Here is a 20,424-nt window from a genome sequence, read left to right on the forward strand (position 1 = left end):
CAAATAATCACATTGACTTGCAGAATTAAAATAATTTGAGTTTTGTTTGTAGATCACTTTATGTCATTTTTAAGGATGTGAATTCACTGTTTAAATGCAGGATTACATAGTTCCAAGGGATGGAGCCAGAACGCCCATGAAGCAGTCTAGCATGGTTTTGAGACAGTGAGCTTGTTCTTCTAGATGAAGGTGTGTAGCTGGGTGTTGGGATTACTGTCAGTGGAATTCCTAGAATTAACTTCCCTGTAGAATAATGTATTTATCACAGAGTAATAAAACTGCTAATTTGATACATGTGTTACTAAAACTCAACAGTAATAGTAACAGTCATTAGCAATAGCAGCAAAGTTATGGTTTGAATGTGTCAGCCAAAGGCACCTGTGTTTAACACTTGGTTCCCAGTGGTATGCTGTTTGAGAGGGTTGGCGACCTTTAGGAGGTAAAGCCTTGCCAGAGGAAATGGGCTCCTAGGGGCAGGGCTTGAGATTTTACTTGGTCTTAACCAAAAGGCAGAGTGATGTGGCTTGAGACTGTCAGCCCAGCCCCACTTATGGTGTGCTTTCTGCTTCCTTCATCCCCTGACCCCATACCCAGCCATCATGAGGGGCCTTTCTACTATCGAATCAAAACTGAATTCTCATGACAATGAAAAATCAAATTTGGGGGGCTGGAGAGATGGCTTAGTGGTTCAGGCACTTGCCTGTGAAGCCTAAGGACCTAGGTTTGATTCCTCAGTTACCCATATAAGCCAGATGCACAGAGTAGCTCATGCATCTGAAGTTTGTTTGCAGTGGCGGGAGGCCCTGGCATGCCCATTCTGTCTATATATCTGCCTCTTCCACTCTCAGATATGTAAATAAATAAAATATTTTTTTAACAAAATCAAATGTTTCTTTTGCTGTGTTTCTTTTTTTTGTTGTTGGGGGAGGTTCTCATATTCAGGCTGTCCTAAGACCCACTATGAGTCGAGGAGGACCTTTAACTCCTGAGCCTCTTGTCTTTACTGCTCCTGCACCCCACCTTTCCGAGCTGAATTGTTTTGAACTGTTATCTAAGGTAACTTTTGGTCAGGATGCTAGAGAAAGCTCTGGATAACAATTATATAACAATATTAGATGCCATCATCTCTGAAGATAAGAAATTGCTTACTTTCAAAAGCTAGAACTCTTTTATTAAAAGAGCCATAATCAAGTTTTTACTTTTTGTTTTGTTTTGTTTTGTTTTTCGAGGTAGGGTCTCACTCTGGTCCAGGCTGACCTGGAATTAACTCTATAGTCTCAGGGTGGCCTTGAACTCATGGCGATCCTCCTACCTCTGCCTCCCGAGTGCTGGGATTAAAGGTGTGTGCCACCACGCCTGGCTTTTCCCCCGCTTTTTACAGATTACATGTATTTATTATTTTGGTGTATCTGTGTATGTATGTGTGTATGTTAGTGTATGTGCTTGTGTCGAGGTGAGAGGACAACTTCAGGTATCGGTTGTTCCAGGCACTGTCTATCTTATGCTGAGGCAGGGTCTCTCATTGGCCTGGATTTTAACAAGTAAGCATAACTATTAGGCCAACAAACCTTAGGGATCCACTTGTCTCCGCCAGTGCTGGGGTTACAAGCATACAGCACTGTATCTGCCCTTTTTATGTGGATTAGGGGATCAAACTCAAGTCCTCATGCTTGGCAAAGGCAATTACTTTACTAACTGACCCAACACTTGCACAAACCTTTGATCAGTTTGATTTTTTTATTGTTGTTGATTTGAATTTATTTATTTGAGAGTGACAGACCAAGAGAGAAAGGGGGGAGGAGAGAGAGAGAGAGCGTGCGAGCGACAGAGCACAAGTGCGTCAGGACCTCCAGCTACTGCAGATGAATTCCAGACGCATGCGCCACCTTGTGCGTCTAGCTAATGTAGGTCCTGGGGAATCGAGCCTCGAACCAGGGTCCTTAGGCTTCACAGGCAAGCACTTAATCACTAAGCCATCTCTCTAGCCCCTCAGTTTGATTTTGAAAGTCTTCCTACTTTAGTTTTTAACCAAAGCATACTTCATTACTGTTTTGATCAGTAGGGAAAATAATACAATATCTCTGTTTGGGAATAGTATATTTTAACAATTAACCTTAATACTTAGTTTTAAAATTCAGCTTTAATTAGGGCTGTATCAGTGTTTTGGATGCTCTTCATTATTTTGCTGCTCCCTCCCCCAGTTGCCAATAGGTGTTATTCAGAAAGTTCTTTAGAAGAGAAAGATTTTTATGCTGTCTTGTTTTTTCCCTTGTTTAGAAATCGAAACGAGTTGGCTGAGACTCTTGCACTCCTGAAAGCACAAATTGATCCTGTACTATTGAAAAACTCTAGCCAACAGGACAACTCTTCCCGGGAAAGTCCCACCTTAGAGGATGTGGAAACTAAAAAAGAGGAAGAAACACCTAAACAAGGTTTTTTGTGTGTTTTCTTTTGCTTTGTTTTGTAATCTCTTCTACCTTCTACTCTTCCACCCATCTATGTATTATTCCTGAATTTCTATCTCAATTTGAAAAATTGAGAGCCTTCCTATAAAAGTTTTTAATTCTATGATGGAAGGCAGAAATGTTGTTTGCTCTTTTTAACATTTAGGAAATGTAAACCAAATATGTTTAAATCATTAAAACAATATATTTTATTAATTTAAGGATGCTATCAAGTGTGGTGGTACGTGGTTATAATCCTAGCATTTGCCAAGCTGAGGCAGGAGGATTCCTATGTGTTCCAGGCTAGTCTGGGCTGCAGATTAAGATCTTTTGTCAAGGATTGGAGAGATGGCTTAGCAGTTAAGGTGCTTGCCTGAAAAGCCTGAGGACCCACGTTCAACTCTCCAGATTCCATGTAAGCCAGATGCATAAAGTGACGCAAATATCCAAGTTCACACATGCACATAAGGTGTTGCACACGTCTGGAGTTTGATTGTACTGACTGGAGGCCCTGGCGAGTCAATTATCTATCTTTTTCTTCCTCCCTCTTTCTCTCTTGCTCTCTCTCTCATAAAAAAGTACAAAAATAAATAAATAAATAAAAGGTCTTTTGTGGAAAGAAAAGACATGGGCTGAAGAGAAGGCCTAGCAGTTGCAGTTAAGGCACTTACCTATGAAGCCTAAGGACCCATGTTTAACTCTCCAGGTCCCACATAAGCCAGATGCACATGGTGATGCAAGTGCACAAGGTTGCACATGTGTACAAGGTGGTACCCGCTTCTCCAGTTCAATTGCAGTGGCTGGGGGCCCTAGCATCCCAATTCTTGTGTGTGTGTGTACTCTCCCCCCCTCAATCAATCAATAAATAAATAAACAAATAAATAAATAAATAAAAAGGCCAGTCGGGTGGACTTGCCTCAAAAACAAAAACAAAAACAAAAACAAAAAAAACAAAAAAAAAAAACCAAACATACAACAACAAAAAGCCAGGGGCTGGAGAGATGGCTTAGCACTTGCCTGCAAAGCTAAAGGAACCAGGTTCAATTCACCAGGACCCATATAAGCCAGAGACACAAGGTGGAACATGCATCTGAAGTTTGTTTGCAGCAGCTGAAGTCCCTGGCGCACCCATTCTTGCGTTCCCTTTGTCTTTCTCTCTCTCAAAAAAAATTAAAAAAAATTAAAAAAAAGAAAAGAAAAGAAAAGAGAAGAGAAGAAAAAAAGAAAGAACCTTAAAAAAAAAAAAAAGCCAGGGGCTAGGAAGATGGCTCAGTGGTTAAAGACACTTGTCTGTAAAGCCTGGCTGCCTGCCTGGGTTCAGTTTCCCAGCCACACACATAAAGCTAGGCAGGCGTATGTTTGCAAAGGCAACAGATTCTTGTATGTCCCCCCGACACAAATAATTTAATTTTTATTTATTTATTACAGACAGACGAAGAGAATGGGCATGCCAGGGCCTCTAGCCACTGCAAAGGAACTCCAGATGTGTGCGCCACCTTGTGCATGTGGCTTACGTGGGACCTGGAGAATGGAACCAGGTCCTTTGGCTTTGCAGGCAAACGCCTCAACTAAGCCCTGTCTCCAGCCCCCAGTAACTTTTTAAAAAATATGAATTCTTGGGCTGGAGAGAGGGTTTAAGGTGCTTTCCTGCAAAGCCAAAGGACCCAGGTTTGAATACCCAGGACTCACGTTAGCCAGATGCCCGAGGGTGCGCAGGTGACTGGAGTTCGTTTGCAGTGGCTGAAGGCCTTGGTGCGCCCATTCTCTCTCTTTCTCTCCCTCCCCTCTTTCTCTGTTAAATAAAGTTTTACATTATTTTACATTCCTATCAGCTATAGGACTTCAACACCCTCACATCATTTTTAGCACTTACTGTTTTCTTGGCTTATGAAAGTAGCCATCATAATAGGTGTGAGTTAGCATCTTATTACATTATTTGTCTCTAATAAGTAATGATATTGAACATGTTTTTTAGTCCTTATTGGCCATTTGTATATATTCTTTGAGAAAATGCCTTCTATTGCTCTTTTGTCCAATTTCCTCAGTCTCCCACTGAGCTGGGAGCTCCCTGTTTTTTTAGTCAGACCGGCTGATCAGGGAACTCTAGCAATCCTCTTGCTTCCACCTCTTCTGCACTGGGATTACAGATATGTGCAGTCCATGCCCAGCTTTCTTAAAATTTTATTTTATTTATTTGGGAGAGACAGAGGAAGGGGGTGAAGAATGGGCACACCATTTCCTCTGGCAACTGCAAACCAACTTCAGATGTGTCTACTACCTTGTGCATCTGGCTTTACATGGGCACTGGGGAATTGAACGTGGGTCCTTTGGCTTTGCAGGCAAGCGCTTAACCGCTAAGCCATCTCTCCAGCCCCAGACCTTGTTTTTTGAATATAAAAGAAATGTGTCTGCCTGCCTGCCTGCCTACATGTGGAGGCTAAAGGTTGACCTCAGGTATCTTCACCTTGTTCTTCGAGACAGTCTTTTAACCTAGAGCTCACCAATTCTGCTAGACTAGCAAACTATTGAGCCCCAGTTTTTCTCCTACGCTGGAATTGCAAGTGTATACCACTGTATCCGGCATTTTATGTGGGTGCTGGGGATCCAAACTCAGGTTCATATTGCTGGTAGAAAACACCCGACCAAGCGCAGCTTATGGGAAAAGGGGTTTATTTTGACTTGCAGACTTGAGGGAAACTCCATGATGGGCAGGGGAAAATGATGGCATGAGCACAGGGTGAACTCACCTGGTCAACATCAGGTGGACAACAGCAATAGAAAAGTGTGCAAAACACTGGCAAGATGGTGCTAGCTATAAAACTCCTAAGCCCGCCCCCAACAATACACTGCCTCCAGGAGGTGTTAATTCCCAAATCATCATTAGCTGGGAACCTAGCATTCAGAGCACCTAAGTTTATGGAGGACACCTGAATCAAACCACCACAGACACTGAGCATCTTCTCAGCCGTCAACATCTTCTTAGTTAATATTTGTTGTTATTAACAATACCTTCCATGACAGGGAAGGAATCTGCTTCACCTGTCATGCTTTCACAAAAGGCTTTTATTTATTTTATTTAGTTAGTTAGCTTTTGGGTTTTCCTACTCTAGCCCAGGCTGACCTGGAATTCACTAAGTAGTCTTAGGGTGGGCTCAAACTCATGGCGTTCCTCCTACTTCTGCCTCCCTAGTGCTGGGATTAAAGGTGTGCCTGGTTTAAAGGCTTTTATTTTTGCTTCTACAGAGCTTTGGGTTAAACCTGAAAACATTGTGTTCATGAAAAATCTCCTATATTCAAGAAGCATCACTTAAAAACAAATAATTAAACCTTCCATTAAGAGAGAATTTTTATACATGTTAAGCATTTCTTTTTGTTCAAATCCGTACTATTGCCCTCCTGTCTCCATCATATGATTTAAATGTTGATGGTGGTTGTATATGTAAGCCACCTATCTATAAATAATAATTAAGTATGTACGCTGCTCTAGTAGATTGTAGTAAGAATTTCTAGATTTTTAAATATTTTTTATTTTTATTATTTATTTATTTGAGATCGACAGACAGAGAGAAAGAGGCAGATAGAGACAGAATGGGTGCACCAGGGCCTCCAGCCACTGCGTACGAACTCCAGACGCATGCACCCCCTTGTGCATCTGGCTAACGTGGGTCCTGGGGAATAGAGCCTTGAACCGGGGTCCTCAGGCTTCACAGGCAAGTGCTTAACTGCTAAGCCATCTCTCCAGCCTGAATTTCTAGATTTTTTTGTAGCTTTCCTGAGGATTAGTGTTATTTAATAATAGTTCATTTGGTTATGTGGTTTGTGTATTCATTTCTGTGTTTGCTTTTTTCTACACCCAATTAAAGTCAAAATCTGAGAGGGTATTTATCAGAAACAAAGGTCAGGAGAACTGTAAAATGATTGCTTGAGTAAAGTAAAACTTCAATTCCAAGCTTCTAGGTGTGGCCTCAGAATAGAGGATGGAGATTTCAACAATAACAATAACTTTGATTAGAAACATCCTGTTTCTTTGCAGTACACTTAATCCTCCCAGCAGCTTTTAAGGTCACTACTATTATTATTACAGCTTTACAAAGTTAGTAGGACATTTATAACTTTTGCCTATTGTATGTGTCACACTATATTGTAGATTTGAACCTTCAGCCTTCTAAAGCTTATGTTCTTTAAATAAAGGGATCTGTAGTTCTTCCCAGATGTGTGTGTGTGTGTGTGTGTGTGTGTGTGTGTGTGTGTGTGTGTGTGTTGTTCACCTGGGGATCTCATTCCACCACAAAAGCTGGTGTCCTAGGTCATGGGATGCCTGCTAGAGCATCCGTTTTATGAAGGATCCATTTGGCAATGCTGGCTCTGCTGAGGGCTCTACTGTCAAGAGCAGAGTTATACAGGAGGGTTTTTCCTCACATCTCATCAGATTGGCCAAGGGCTTTCACAGTGCTGCTTCCGCAAACATTTCTCAACAGATACTGATGCTGTTTTCTAGAACACTGAAGAGAAAATGGCCTGAGAGACAGGGAGACTCTTGGGAAAGAAGAGAACAGTCATCTGTTAGTGTTCTCGAGCTGCTTGCAGTGTTGCTCCACGGGAAGAGTACCTGCTTAGCTCATGATGCCCTAGGTTCAGTCAAACAAGCAAAAAGAAATAAACATGGTAGTTTTTTGCTTCTTTTATTTTGACAAGAAAATGTTTCTTGTTTAACATTTAGGGTTTTTTTTATTATTATTATTTGTGAGAGAGGGAGATGGAAAGAGGCAGACAGAGAAAGGATGTGTACGCCATGACCTCTAGCCACTGCAAACTCCAGATGCATGCTCCACCCTGTGCATCTTGGCTTCTGTGTTCATGGGCTTCGCAGGCAAGTGCCTTAGCCACTATACCATCTCCTCCAGTCCCCTAATTTTGTTTTTTATGTATATGTGCACGTGCATGCGTGTGTGTATGAGTGTGCAAATGTGCATGTTGGATATTGTCAGCAGGTTGTCTCATTAGCCAGTTAGACTACACTGGCTGGCCAGCAAGCGCTGGGAATCTTCCTGCCTCTGCCTGTGCAGTGCTGTGATCACAGGTGTGTGCCCCCATGCCTGGTACTGTTCAGGTCCTCATGCTTGTGAGGCAAGTGGTTTGCTAATTGGGGTTTCTCCCTAGACCATTTTTATTTTATGTATTTATTTATAAGGAGAGAGATAAGGGAGACAGAGTAAATGGACATGGCAGGGCCTCCAGTTGCTGCAAACAAACTCCAGAAGTATGTGCCTCTTTGTGCACCTGGCTTTATGTGAGTACTGGGGAACTATACCCAGGTCATTTGGCTTTGCAGACAAATGCCTTATTTGCTGAGCAATCTCTCCAGCTCTGATAACTAGAGTTTCTTGTTGGCTCTGACACTTGTTTTATTTATTTATTTTTTTGTGATGTAGGATCTCACTCTAGTGCAAGCTGACCTGGAACTCACTATGTAGTCTGAGGCTGGCCTCGAACTCATGGTGATCCTCCTATCTCAGCTTCCTGAATGCTGGGATTACAGGCGTGTGCCACCATGCCTGGCTTGGCACTTGTTTTTTACCTTTTCTTTGTTGTGAGCTCAGAAGATTCTTGGTATTTGTGGTCTCCCCTCCCCATCAAGGACTGGGGTTACAAATGGTTATGCCCATCTCTTTATTAGGCTCCTGTGGATTGAATTCCAGACACCCCCTTAGTCTCCTTCATTCCGTGTGTGCACAGAAAGTATTCTCCACTGCTGAGCCATCTCTCCAGCTCCCAATCCATATTGTCATTTTCATGACTTTAAAAAAGTACACACAGGGCTGGAGAGATGACTTAGCGGTTAAGCGCTTGCCTGTGAAGCCTAAGGACCCCGGTTCGAGGCTCAGTTCCCCAGGTCCCACGTTAGCCAGATGCACAAGGGGGCGCACGCGTCTGGAGTTTGTTTGCAGAGGCTGGAAGCCATGGCGCGCCCATTCTCTCTCTCTCTCTCTCTCTCTGCCTCATTCTCTGTCTGTCACTCTCAAACAAATAAATAAAAATAAACCAAAAAAGTACACACACGCACATATTTTTGAGGCAGGGTCTCACTCTAGCTCAGGCTGACCTGGAGTTTACTCTGTATTCCCAGTGTGGACTTGAACTCATGGCGACCCTCCTACCTCTGCCTCCTGAGTGCTGGGATTAAAGGCATGTGCCACCATACCTGTCTTAAAAAAATATTTTTATTTCTTTATTTGCAAGCAGAGTGTGATAGACAGAATGGGCGCGCCAGGGCCTCCAGCCACTGCAAATGAACTCCAGACGCGTGCACCCCCTTGTGCATGTGGCTAACGTGGGTCCTGGGGAATCGAATCTCGAATCAGGGTCCTTAGGCTTCACAGGCAAGTGCTTAACCACTAAGCCATCTCTCCAGCCCCCAGATATTTCTTACACATTGTCTGTGTACTAATTATAATTTTAGCCAGGGGAGTTAAATAAATATCAGGCTGAATTTTTGTTGTTGTTGTTGTTTTTTGTTTTGTTTGAGAATGGATACACTAGGGCCTCCAGCCATTGCAATCCTGGGGAATCAACCCTCAAACCGGGGTCCTTAGGTTTCACAGGCAATCACTTAACCACTAAGTCTTATTTCCAGCCTCCCCTTTTTGTTTTTGAAGTTGAGTCTCACTCTAGCCCAGGCTGACCTGGAACTCATGCTGTAGTCCCAGGCTGGCCTCAAACACACTATGGTCCTTCTACTTCTGCCTCTCAAGAGCTGGATATTAAAAATACTTGGATTTTTTTTTTAGTACAGATAAAGTTTAATTTATAATTATGTGAAGTGGTAAACAATAATAAGTTTGTGAATAAGTATGTCCCTTGCTCTCTTTCAAAATATCTTACTGTTCCACCGTACCCACCTATTTTTATTTATTTATGAGTGAATGACAGGGTCTCACACGTAGCCTAGGCTGACTAGGCTCAAACTCTCTCTGTAGCTGAGGATGACCTTAAACTCCTGATTTACTTGCCTCTATCTCCCAGGTACTGCCTGAATATCTGGTGTATCCTGTGTTAGGTATTGAATCTAGGTCTTCATGCATACTAAGAAAGCACCCTGCCCTCTGAACTATGCTCCAGCCCTTATCTGTCTTGTTTAAAGACTCTACTTCACTGTGCTTAACTGAAGCAATAGAAAGTAAAACTTCAAGCTGGGTGTGGTGGTGCACACCTTTAATCACAGCACGTGGGAGGCAGATGTAGGAGGATCACCCTGAGTTCAAGGCCACCTTGAGACTACATAGTGAATTCCAGGTCAGCCTGGAGTAGAGTCAAACCCTACCTCAAAAAAAAGAAAGAAAGAAAGAGGAAGAGAGAGAGAGAAAGAAAGGAAGCAAAACTAGGAGCTGGAGAGATGGCTTAGCACATAACGTGCTTACCTGCAAAGCCAAAAGACCCAGGTTTGATTCCCCAGGACCTATGTTAAGCCAGATGCACAGGTAGTTCATGCATCTGGAGTTGGTTTAAAGTGGCTGGAGGCCCTCGCATGCCCATACTTGCGCTATCTGCTTCTTCCCCCACCTCTCTTAAGTAAATAAATAAAAATTTAAAAATATTTCAGCCAGGCGTGGTGGCACACGCCTTTAATCCCAGCACTCGGGAGGCAGAGGTAGGAGGATCACCTTGAGTTCAAGGTCACCCTGAGACAACATAGTGAAATTCCAGGTCAGCTTGAGCTAGAGTGAGACCCTACCTCAAAAAAAACAAAACAAAACAAAGAAGCAAAACTTCAGATAAGGGGAACCTGCTGTATATTCTTAATCTTTTTTTCTCTGAAGTGTGGAAGTAAGACAAAGACTGATGTAAGTAGGTCACAGAGATGGTTAATGAGCTGCTGCCACCTGTCTAGAGTCCCGATGAGCTTTTGAGTCTGCATTTTGATGTCACTTGGAGGAGTAGCTAAGCCCCCAAAGCCTGATTGTCTCAGTTGTTATAGTTGTGTGTTCCATGGTGAGACATGGTTGATGGTTTTATTAGTCAGGTATTAGTAAACATTTCTTATGGGTGGAGTTGGTAGGAAGGCTATAAACAATATTAGTCTTAATGGAGTTAGAGTGGCAAGGTAAAAGGTGACTAAATTTAATGTGTGGTTGAATATTTAAAAATTCAAGCATGCATAAGGAAAAACAGATGCTAGTCAAAGGATAGCATAGATGTTGTTATCACTAAAATAAGTGTCAAAAAGAAATATGTTACCTATTAATGTGGGCCACAATCCATGAATGGAATAAAATTGTCTAGAAAATTTGCCAACTAGAGGTTGGAGAGATGGCTTAGCAGTTAAGGAGCCTGCCTATGAAGCCTAAGGACCCAGGTTTGATTCCCCAGAACCCACATAAGCCAGATGTACACAGAGGCTCATGTGTGTGGAGTTTGTTTGTAATGGCTAGAGGCCCTGACATGCCCATTCTCATTTTCTTTCTCAAATAAATAAGTAAAATATTTTAAAAAGAAAAATTTCCAACTTAATAATTAAATTGGCTTTTGAAAGGTAGTAAATACTGTATTTGGAATAGTCTAGCATTCATAATCTCTGCCCAGCCTCAGTTGGTGTTCCTAGTTTCATCTCCTGCCCTTGCCTAACGTTTCCTATCACCCAGATCCCTTTATTCTTTTCTCCATGTGTTGTGGCCATTCCTTCTTTGGTTTATCATGCTACTCTCTCCCTTGGATGCTGCCTCTTCCCATCTGCTGTGGAAAGCCTTAGTGTGCCTCCAAAATCCCCTCTTACTGATGCCCTTTCGTTAGGATTGAGCAGTGTCAGTGGTAGCACCATGCTTACAGTCCTCAACGTGTGTTGAATTGTTACTCCCGAACTATGGTTGGTGTTCAAGTGTCTGTTAGGACCCTTTTAGGGCTGTTCAAGCTTCAGTGTGTGATTTCAAGTGGTTTATCACCTGTAAGTTATTGTGCTTATGGAACAGAGTAGAATTTAATACCCACTTTAGCTATATGTTATATAATATGTTGTAATTAAGAATGTAGCACAAAGTAAAAAGGGGGGTGCTGGGGAGCTGGCTTACCTGTCAAAGGCTCTTGCTTGCAAAGCCTGCCAGCCTGAGTTTGATTCCCTAGTATCCACATAAAGCCAGATGCATAAAGAGGCGTCTGCATCTGGAGTTTGTTTGCAGTGGCAAGAAGCCATGGCACCCCCCCCCCACATACACTGTCTCTCACATTGGTGTGCAAATATAATAAAAATATTTTTTGAAAAGTGAAAAACCACCTTCTAAGAAAAACAGAGTTTGAGATAAAAACTCAATTGACCTTCACTTTAATGCTTTTTCCAACTAATACAAATAAAACTAATTTTTTAAACCATATGCTACATGTTAACAGATAAGAAAGCATCATTTGGGAATCTCTAGTAGACAGTAGAATCTGCAGATTGACAGTTTGCAAAGCCACTGGGTTCCAAAATATAGTTCTTTTGTCTTGTACAATGATGCTGTGTTTTAAAAGATCCAAGATAAAATTCCGCTTTTTAAAGTGTACTCACATATTCATGGTGTTCAATAACAACCATAACCAATTCTAGAACATTTCTAGCTACTTATGAAGAAACTTTACCCATATGGTGGCCACTCACTATTTCCCTCTTCTTCCAGCCCCTAGAAACTGGAGAATTACTTTAGATTTGTCTCTTCTGGACATTTCTTTAATTTCTTTTTAAAAATTTAATTAATTTGAGAGTGACAGAGAGAGGAAGAGGCAGAGAGAGAGAGAAAAAAGAGAGAGAGAGAGAGAGAGAGAGAGAGAGAATGGGCGCCCTAGGGCCTCCCGCCACTGCAAACGAACTCCAGATGTGTGTGCCCCCGTGTGTATTTGGCTAACATGGGTCCTGGGGAATCGAGCCTCGAACAGGGGTCCTTAGGCTTCACAGGCAAGTGCAAAACTGCTAAGCCATCTCTCCAGCCCTCTTTTGGACATTTCTTATGAGCTAAATAAAACAATATCCTTTTTTGTCTGATGCCTTTCACTGAATGGGTTTTCAAGGTTCATCTATATGAAGTAGAATATTTTTCGTGAATGCATAATATTCCATTGTATTTTTGTCACTTGTTGGACTTGGGGGTTATTTATATTTTGTGGCTTTATGAATAATGTAGCTATGAACATTTATGTCCTTTTTTGTGAGAACACACAATTTATTCCTTTCCTTCTTTTTTGGTATTAAACCAAAGCTCTGACTCATTCTAGGCTCACATACTGTAGCTGAGTTATACTTCCGCTCTCTCTCTGTGTGTGTGTGTGTGTGTGTGTGTTGGTGGTACTAGGAATGTACTCTTGGGCCTCTTGCTTGTTAGCTAACCACTGGACTACAACATCCCAGCCCTTGTTTTACTTACTATTTTGAAACAGGGACTCTTTAAGTTGCCTATTTTGGCCTAGAACTTGTGAACCTTTTGTCTTAACTTCCCAAATAGCTGCAGTTAAGAGTCTGCCATCTCTGGCCTCTGCATCAGGCCCAGGTTTATGTGACTTTTTTTTTTTAAATTTTGAATTTGCTGTCCATATTTAAAAGTGAATATTAGAAGTTGTTAGCTCTGGATTGTTGTTATAATTATTTCTTTTCCTCCTCCTCCATTTCTTCCTTTTTTAATTTTTCTCTTTTTACACTTCTCCCCACTGGTTCTTCCTTTTTTCTCTCTTTAAAAAAATACATTTATTTATTTATTTATTTATGAGAGAAAGAGAAAGTGCAGATAGAGAGAGAACGGGCACACCAGTGCCTCTAGCCACTGCAATTGAATTCCAGATGCATATGCCACCTTGTTCATCTGTCTTTATGTGGGTTCTAGGGAATCAAACCTGGGTCCTTTGGCTTTGCAGGCAAGTGTCTTAGCTACTATGCCAGCTCTTCAACTCTCTGCTTTTTCTTGTATTGTTCATTTGCATATTTCTATGCGACAAGGTCCCTCCCTCAACCTGAAAGGGCCCCACTGTGGAAACCCAGCAGTTCTCCAGTCTCCACCTCCCAACCCCAGACTAGTATAGCCATGAGTGGCCTGGCCCAACTTTCATGTGTGCTTTGAGGTGAAACACGATAGTCTCAGGAGGTAGGGAGCACCTCACACTTAACCTTAAGTGCTGTTAACCACTGAACCATCTTCCCAGTACTTGTTTACATTTAGACAACAGTCTTACTATGTAGTCCAGGTTGGCCAGGAAGTTATCATTGAGCACAGACTAGCTTTGAACTGATAACAGAGATTACAGGTGTATATCACCATGAATGCCCAGCTTTAAAGTTTTTAAAAACTAATTACCTAAAACAAATGACAAGCTGGATTTGGCCTTCTCTGCTAGGTTTTGCTCTCATGTATTACTGCTATTTGCTATCTGGAATATGTTTCTGTATACTTAAAAATCTTAACCTCAGTGTCTGTCTGACTTGTTCTGTCCTTTAGATCTTTACAAAATCATTACCTTTTATCTGGGCATAGTGGTGCCTGCCTTTAATCCCAGCACTTGGGAGGCAGAGGTAGGTGGATCACTGAATTTGAGGCCATCCTGAGACTGCATGGTGTATTCTAGGTCAGCCTGGATTGGAGCAAGAACCTCAAAAAAACAAAAATAAATTTACTTTTTTGGTGAATCCTTTCCTGGAGCCTAAATCCAGAAGTACAGAGTAAATACACTTTTCCCATATTACCAGCCCTCTATAGTTCTCATTCCCATTTACACTATACATTGTGCAAAGGTTGGTAGCCTATTTTATTTTATTGTATTGTATCAGCCATACTGACATACACATTTCATTTTTTTTTCTTCAGTTATATCCCAGTACCAGAATCACTCATCATGTATTAAATATTTTCTGACCAGAATGAACTGTCACAGGGCTGGAGAGTGCTCTGTGTTTAAAGGTGCATTTTTGGAATACCTCCTGGTCTGCAGTAGTTTGCAGTGGCATGAGGCCCTGGCACACCCATACTTTACCTGTCTCTCTCATAAATACTTTTTTTGTTCTAAAATATTTTGGGGGGCTAGAGAGATGGCTTAGTGGTTAAGGCATTTGCCTGCAAAACCAAAGGACTCAGGTTCGACTCCTCAGGACCCACATAAGCCAGACGCACAAGGTGGCACTTAGGTCTAGAGTTTGTTTGCAGTGGCTAGAGGACCTGGTGTGCCCATTCCCTCTCTGTCTGCCTTTTTCTCTCAAATAAATAAAAATAAAATATTTAAAATATTGTTGTTTATTTTAGGCAAGCCCGGACAGACAGAATGATAGTGGGCACCTAGATTTCAGTGCCACTGTAAACAAACTCTAGAGAAATGCACCACTTTGTGCATCTGGCTTTATGTGGGTACTGGAGAATTGAAGCCAGGCCATCAGGTTTTGCAAGCAAGTCCTTTTAACTGCACAGACATCTCTCTAACACTAAATAAATAATTTTTTTAATGAATGAAATACTACAGGTAAAGTATCATTTTGTACAAGAATGTATTTTTACTACTGAACTGCTTGCTAAAGTTTTTTCATAATTTTTAATATGTTGACTTTATAGCTTTCAAAGTGATTCAAAAGCCTTAATAGTCTGATCATCCCCCCCCCCCCCCCCCCCCCCCCCCCGTTGGGTTTCACTCTAGTCCAGAATGATCTGGAATTCACTATGTAGTCTCAGAGTGGCCTCAGACTCAAAGAGATCCTCCTACCTCTGCCTCCCAAGTGCTGGGATTAAAGGCATGCGCCACCATGTCCAGCTCTAATCACAGTTTTTGCCATTAATGTATTCACTAAGAACAAGAATATTTACAGTTGTAGTTCATATGTAAAGTTTCATTCTTTTTGTAAATCCAGGTGTTTTTTTGTTTTGGGTTTTTTTTTTTTTTTTAATACTAACACACACAAAAAAAGGTTTGGTTGAAAAAATACAAACAATATTTTTATATATAGCTTCACATCAGCAGGCCACAATTTCTTGAAATTTCAATGTCACTCAGCTCTTCACAGTTTTAGTCATCAAGTATCTTTCAGATTAACTGTCATAATTCTTACAGGTTGATCCGTAAACTCTTATGTTTATCTTCCTCCCACCATTCACTGCATTGAATCCCTAACTCTCCAGCAGTATTTCATCTGTGAGGTAATTATGTTTAAGTGAAGCCAACACCTAAGGATGAGAATACGGCATGAATTCACTGTTGTCTGTCCCCTCCACCCTAGCCCCAAAAGCACCTTGGAATAAGCTTAACAAAGGAAGTGAAAGACCTCTATAATGAAAAACTCAGGGAAGAAATTAAAGAACAGTAGTAAATGGAAAGACATCCCGTTTTCATGGATTGGAAGAATGAATATTGTGAAAATGACTATCTTGCTGTGGTGGTTTGATTCAGGTATCCCCCATAAACTTAGGTGTTGTGAATGCTTGGTACCCAGCTGATGGCAATTTGGGAATTAAAGCATCCTGGAGGCAGTGTGTTGTTGGCAGTGGGATTCTGGGTGTTATAGTCAGCTTACTTTTGCCAGTGTTTGGCACACTCTCCTGTCACTTGTCCACCTGATGTTCGCCAGGAAGTGATGTCCACCCTCTGCTCATGCCATCATTTTCCCTGCCATCATGGAGCTTCCTCTCAAGTCTATAAGCCAAAGTAAACCATTTTTTTCCCCCACAAGCTGCTCTTGGTCGGGTGTTTTCTGCCAGCAATGGGAACCTGACTGTAACACTTGTTAAAAACAATGTACAAATTTAATACAGTGCCCATCAAAATTCTACTGTGGGACAGCAGCTCTGGGTTGAGGGAAAAACTCTGTCTCAACGAAATAACACAGGTGAGCAATACGTGGATATCCAAAGTTCTCTGGCTTCCATGCATGTAGGCAAAATGTTTTTTAAATTTGAATAGGTGAGCTGGGGTCTCAGTATGTGCCTGGGCTGGTCTTGACTAAGAGCTCAAATGATCCTTCCACCTCAGTATCTCAGAGATAATCATAGGCACCTCCACAACTACCTTCCATAAAATTTTAGTTTTTAGTATCTAATTGTTAGTGGTTGTTTTTATACTGCAACAGTAAACTTTGGTGATTGTGACAGGTAGTATGATTTACAAAGCTTAAAATATTTACTATCTGCTCCTCAATAATTAAGGTTATTGGCCCCTGTTGAACTACATAACCAAAGTAGAATGAGTGGGAAACATTTTAATTTGTGAAGAGTGAGGCTAGAGAGCTCAGGCTGCAGGAGGTGAGGGAGAGAGACTTGCAGATAGAGTAGGGCTTTCCTTAAGCTTAGTTTATGCTTTTGTGGCAGCTTCTCAATCTAGTCCAGGCTGACCTGGAGCTCACAGCAGTCCTCCTACCTCAGCCTCCTCAGTGCTGGGTCTAAAGGCACGCACCACCATGCCTGGCTTTCCTTAAGTTTATTAAGAATCCAAGTAGGATAGCTGTGAAGAGCTTTTGTCATAATCTTCTTTCAACAGTATAGCTACTGTTTGTTCTTCCTGTTTCTTGTCAGCTTTATGCCCAATGAGACCTCACTAAAGCAAGTGAGATGGTGACACTGATTAGGCTGCAGGAGATGCCATCCAAAACGCAGGTGGGAGAATTTGCCTTTGCTCAGAATAGGTCCCCATTGTGTAGTTGTAGCTCATAGGTCTGGTGATGAGAAGGAATTGTTCCCTCCTCGCTTCTGATTTCTCTGTGGAATTGAAGGCTTAGTCATCTGAAAGTGGGCACATCAGACAGATTGGAGACTTAATGGATACAGAAGAAGATTGAAATAGTTATTGACAGGGAAAAATAAGAAGCTAACTATGCAGTATCAGCCTGGTTGTCAATTTCAGAGATAGCTAGTAACCATGAGTTCATAAAGAAGGAAATTTCGGGCTGGAGAGATGGCTTAGCAATTAAGCTGCTTGCCTGAGAAGCTTAAGGACCCAGATTCCATTCCCCAGTACCCATGTAAGCCAGATGCACAAGGTGGCGCATGCGTCTGGAGTTCATTTGCAATGTCTGGAGGCCCTGGCACAGCCATCCTCTCTCTTTATTTACCCCTTTCTCCCTCCCACTCTTTAAAAGAAAAATAAAACAGAAATTTCAGTTATAACACAAGCACTCAATATTTGCTGTTGTATAGTTTTACTAGTTTATACTAATGACAAAAACACATAAGTACATAGACCAAGAAGCTTTAAACATGAACACTAAATACTTAACACTTCACTGGTTGGTTTGACGAAAAACCTCATGGCTATAAGTTTGTCTTTCAAAGCAGTATGTACTATAGTATGATACATGTTACACCTGGCCCAAATCCCCTTTTCTAAGTTGTTCACATATGCTTACATGAACTGTAAATTAAATACTGTTTTGCTTTCAGTCTGTATAAGCAGACTTTCTGTTAATAAAGCATACTTTAAAAGACATTGATGTTGTTTTTCACCATTTAGGCTGGAGTTTGGTGACATTTCAGTTTGTTCATTCAGTCAGCAGATGTTTCAGTGCTGCAGTGAGCAATCTGTCATTCTGCCTCAGAGGAGGAATTCTTAAGACTACTGCAATGGATGGAACAAGTGTTATTTTAAAACTCTATGTAAAACAGTGCAAACCACAGGAGAATTATGTATAGAGAATCAGTTAATAAGACTGTAAACTTAGAATGATGCTTAATTAGGCTTGAAAAATGTAAGATTTTCCAAGTGTACAATATAACCCTACTAGCCAACGTTGAGAGCATGCCTTGCCATGTGCCGCAGGCCTTCCACAATGTGTTCCGCAGTCACTGTAGTCCTCCAAGATGCATGCTGATGTTTACCGATTTTATAAAGTACAGACAGGAGTGGCAAAAGCTGAAGAATAGAAGTTGTTTTGTAGACAAAATTAGCAGAGCAGAGCAAAGGTGGCGGGAAACAATTGCTCCTATAGGCCTCTAGGGAGCCTTCGTGCCTCTCTTCTTTCCTTCCTTTCTCTTTCTTTCTTCCTCTTCCTTTTTTATCCCCCTTCAGTTTTTCAATTCACTACGTAATCTCAGGCCGGCCTTGAACTCACAATCCTCCTGCCTCAGCCTCCCAAGCACTGGGATTAAAGGCATGTGCCACCCACCACACCCAGCAGAGATGAGAGAAAATATGAATAAAAATGGGTGCCCCAGGGCTGGAGAGATGGCTTAGCAGTTAAGGTACTATCCTGTGAAGCCTGAGGGCCCAGGCTCGATTCCTCAGTACCCAAATAAGCCAGATGCACGAAGTGGTGCATGCATCTGGAGTTGGTTTGCAGGGGCTAGAGGTCCTGGCACATCCATTCACTCTCTTAAATAAATAAGTTTAAAATTTTTTAAAAAAACGAAAATTGTGTGCCCCAAAGGAATTCCACTTTGTACTTCTGGCTTTAAGTGGTTACTGGGGAATTGAACTTCAGTTGGTTGTTATGCTTTAAGGGAAAACACCATAACTGCTCAGCAATCTCTCCAGCATCTTCCCCTTTTTTGGGCACTCCTGTGAGTGTGTGTGTGTGGGGGATCTATATCTATGTGGTGTGTACATATCTTTGAGGCACCTCATGGGGTGGCCAGAGTGGAATGTGAAGTGTCCCATACCATTGCTTTTTTTCTCTTCTTTTTTTTTTTTAAAGCGGGAGTCTCTTATTGTTTCAGAAACGTGCCAGTTTTTTGTTTTTGTTTTGTTTTTTGTTGTTGCAAGCTTCCAATATTCCTGGGCCTCTGCTGTAGGAACGGGAGTTGTGTTACAGGTGTTCATGGCCAAGCCCAGCTGTTTAATTCGGGTTTTGGAGATTTGAACCTGGGTAATCTCAGGCGTTCATGCTTGTGCAAGAAGTGCACTTCATTTCTGAGCTGTCTTTCCAGCCCTGCCCTGTATTTCTTAGGTGGTCAATGTTTGTGGTAAGTAGAGGGGAACCAGATAATAAGTACTAGCACCCAGCACTTTGTAAAAGTGTCTCACGTTCTTCATTAAAAAAAGGGGTGGCTGGAGAGATAGCTTAGCAGTTACGGTGCTTGCCCACAAAGCCTAAGGACCCATGTTGGTCTCTTCACATCCCACATAAGCCAGTCGCACAAAGGTGAAGCAAGTGCAAGGTCACACATACCCACTAGATGGCATGAGTGTCTGGAGTTCGATTGTAGTGGCTGAGGCCCTGACATGCTAATGTTCTCTCTCTCTCCCTCCCTCTGAAAACTAAAAATTAAAAAGAAGAAACCTTTAGGTATAGGTATTTTTATTTTTAGTTCAGAATCTACAGAGGCTTGAATGTTCAGGTCATTCACCCTAGTCTCACAGCTGGTCATTGTCGGTGATGTGAAAGTTACAGGCTTTGTCTACCTCATCAATCTATTAATTTGAATGAATTCGTTCAGATGAACAGGAGATACCAACATTTTGATATAATTGTTTTTCAGTGATTTGCCAAATTTTGCTTTTCCTAGTTGGGTGTGGTGGCGCATGCTTTAAACCTCAGCACTCAGGAGGCAGAGATAGGAGGATCGCCATGAGTTCGAGGCCACCCTGAGCCTACATAGTGAATTCCAGATCAGCCGAGGCTAGAGTGAGACTCTACCTTAAAAAACAAAACAAAATTTAAAAATTTGCTTTTCTTTTTCTTTCCTTCCTCTTTTCTGGGGGTGGGGGAGGGAGAATGGTGGTGGTTGTTTAAAGGTAGGGTCTCACTCTAGCCTCGGCTGACCTGGAATTCACTATGCAGTCTAAAGGTGGCCTCAAACTCGGGGTGATCCTCCTACCTCTGCCTCCCAAGTGCTGGAATTAAAGGTGTGTGCCACCACCACACCCGGCTTTATATTGGTTTTCTTTTCTGAAGTTACTTAGCACTATGCTGGAGTTATAGCTCTTGTGTAGGAAACCTAAGGACCCAGGTTCGACTCTTCAGAACCCAGGTAAGCCAGATGGTCATGGTGGCACATGCATCTGGATGCATTTGCAGTGGCTAGAGCCCTCATGCACCCATTCTCTCTCCCTCCTTCTGTTC

At 41.9% G+C, this 20,424-nt stretch overlaps 1 protein-coding gene across 2 annotated transcripts in view; it reads left to right on the forward strand.

Annotated features, from left to right (window-relative positions):
* The window catches only part of Rsf1 (remodeling and spacing factor 1), a 130,048-nt gene that overhangs the window by 68,076 nt on the left and 41,548 nt on the right, over positions 1 to 20,424 (forward strand). For both annotated transcript variants that reach the window (XM_004656241.3, XM_045146445.1), the window contains exon 5: positions 2,278 to 2,432. In XM_004656241.3, the coding sequence (XP_004656298.2) occupies positions 2,278 to 2,432 (155 nt within the window). The remainder of the gene's footprint in view (positions 1 to 2,277; positions 2,433 to 20,424) is intronic.

The sequence above is a fragment of the Jaculus jaculus genome, chromosome 3, assembly GCF_020740685.1.
Source record: "Jaculus jaculus isolate mJacJac1 chromosome 3, mJacJac1.mat.Y.cur, whole genome shotgun sequence".
Taxonomy (NCBI): domain Eukaryota; kingdom Metazoa; phylum Chordata; class Mammalia; order Rodentia; family Dipodidae; genus Jaculus; species Jaculus jaculus.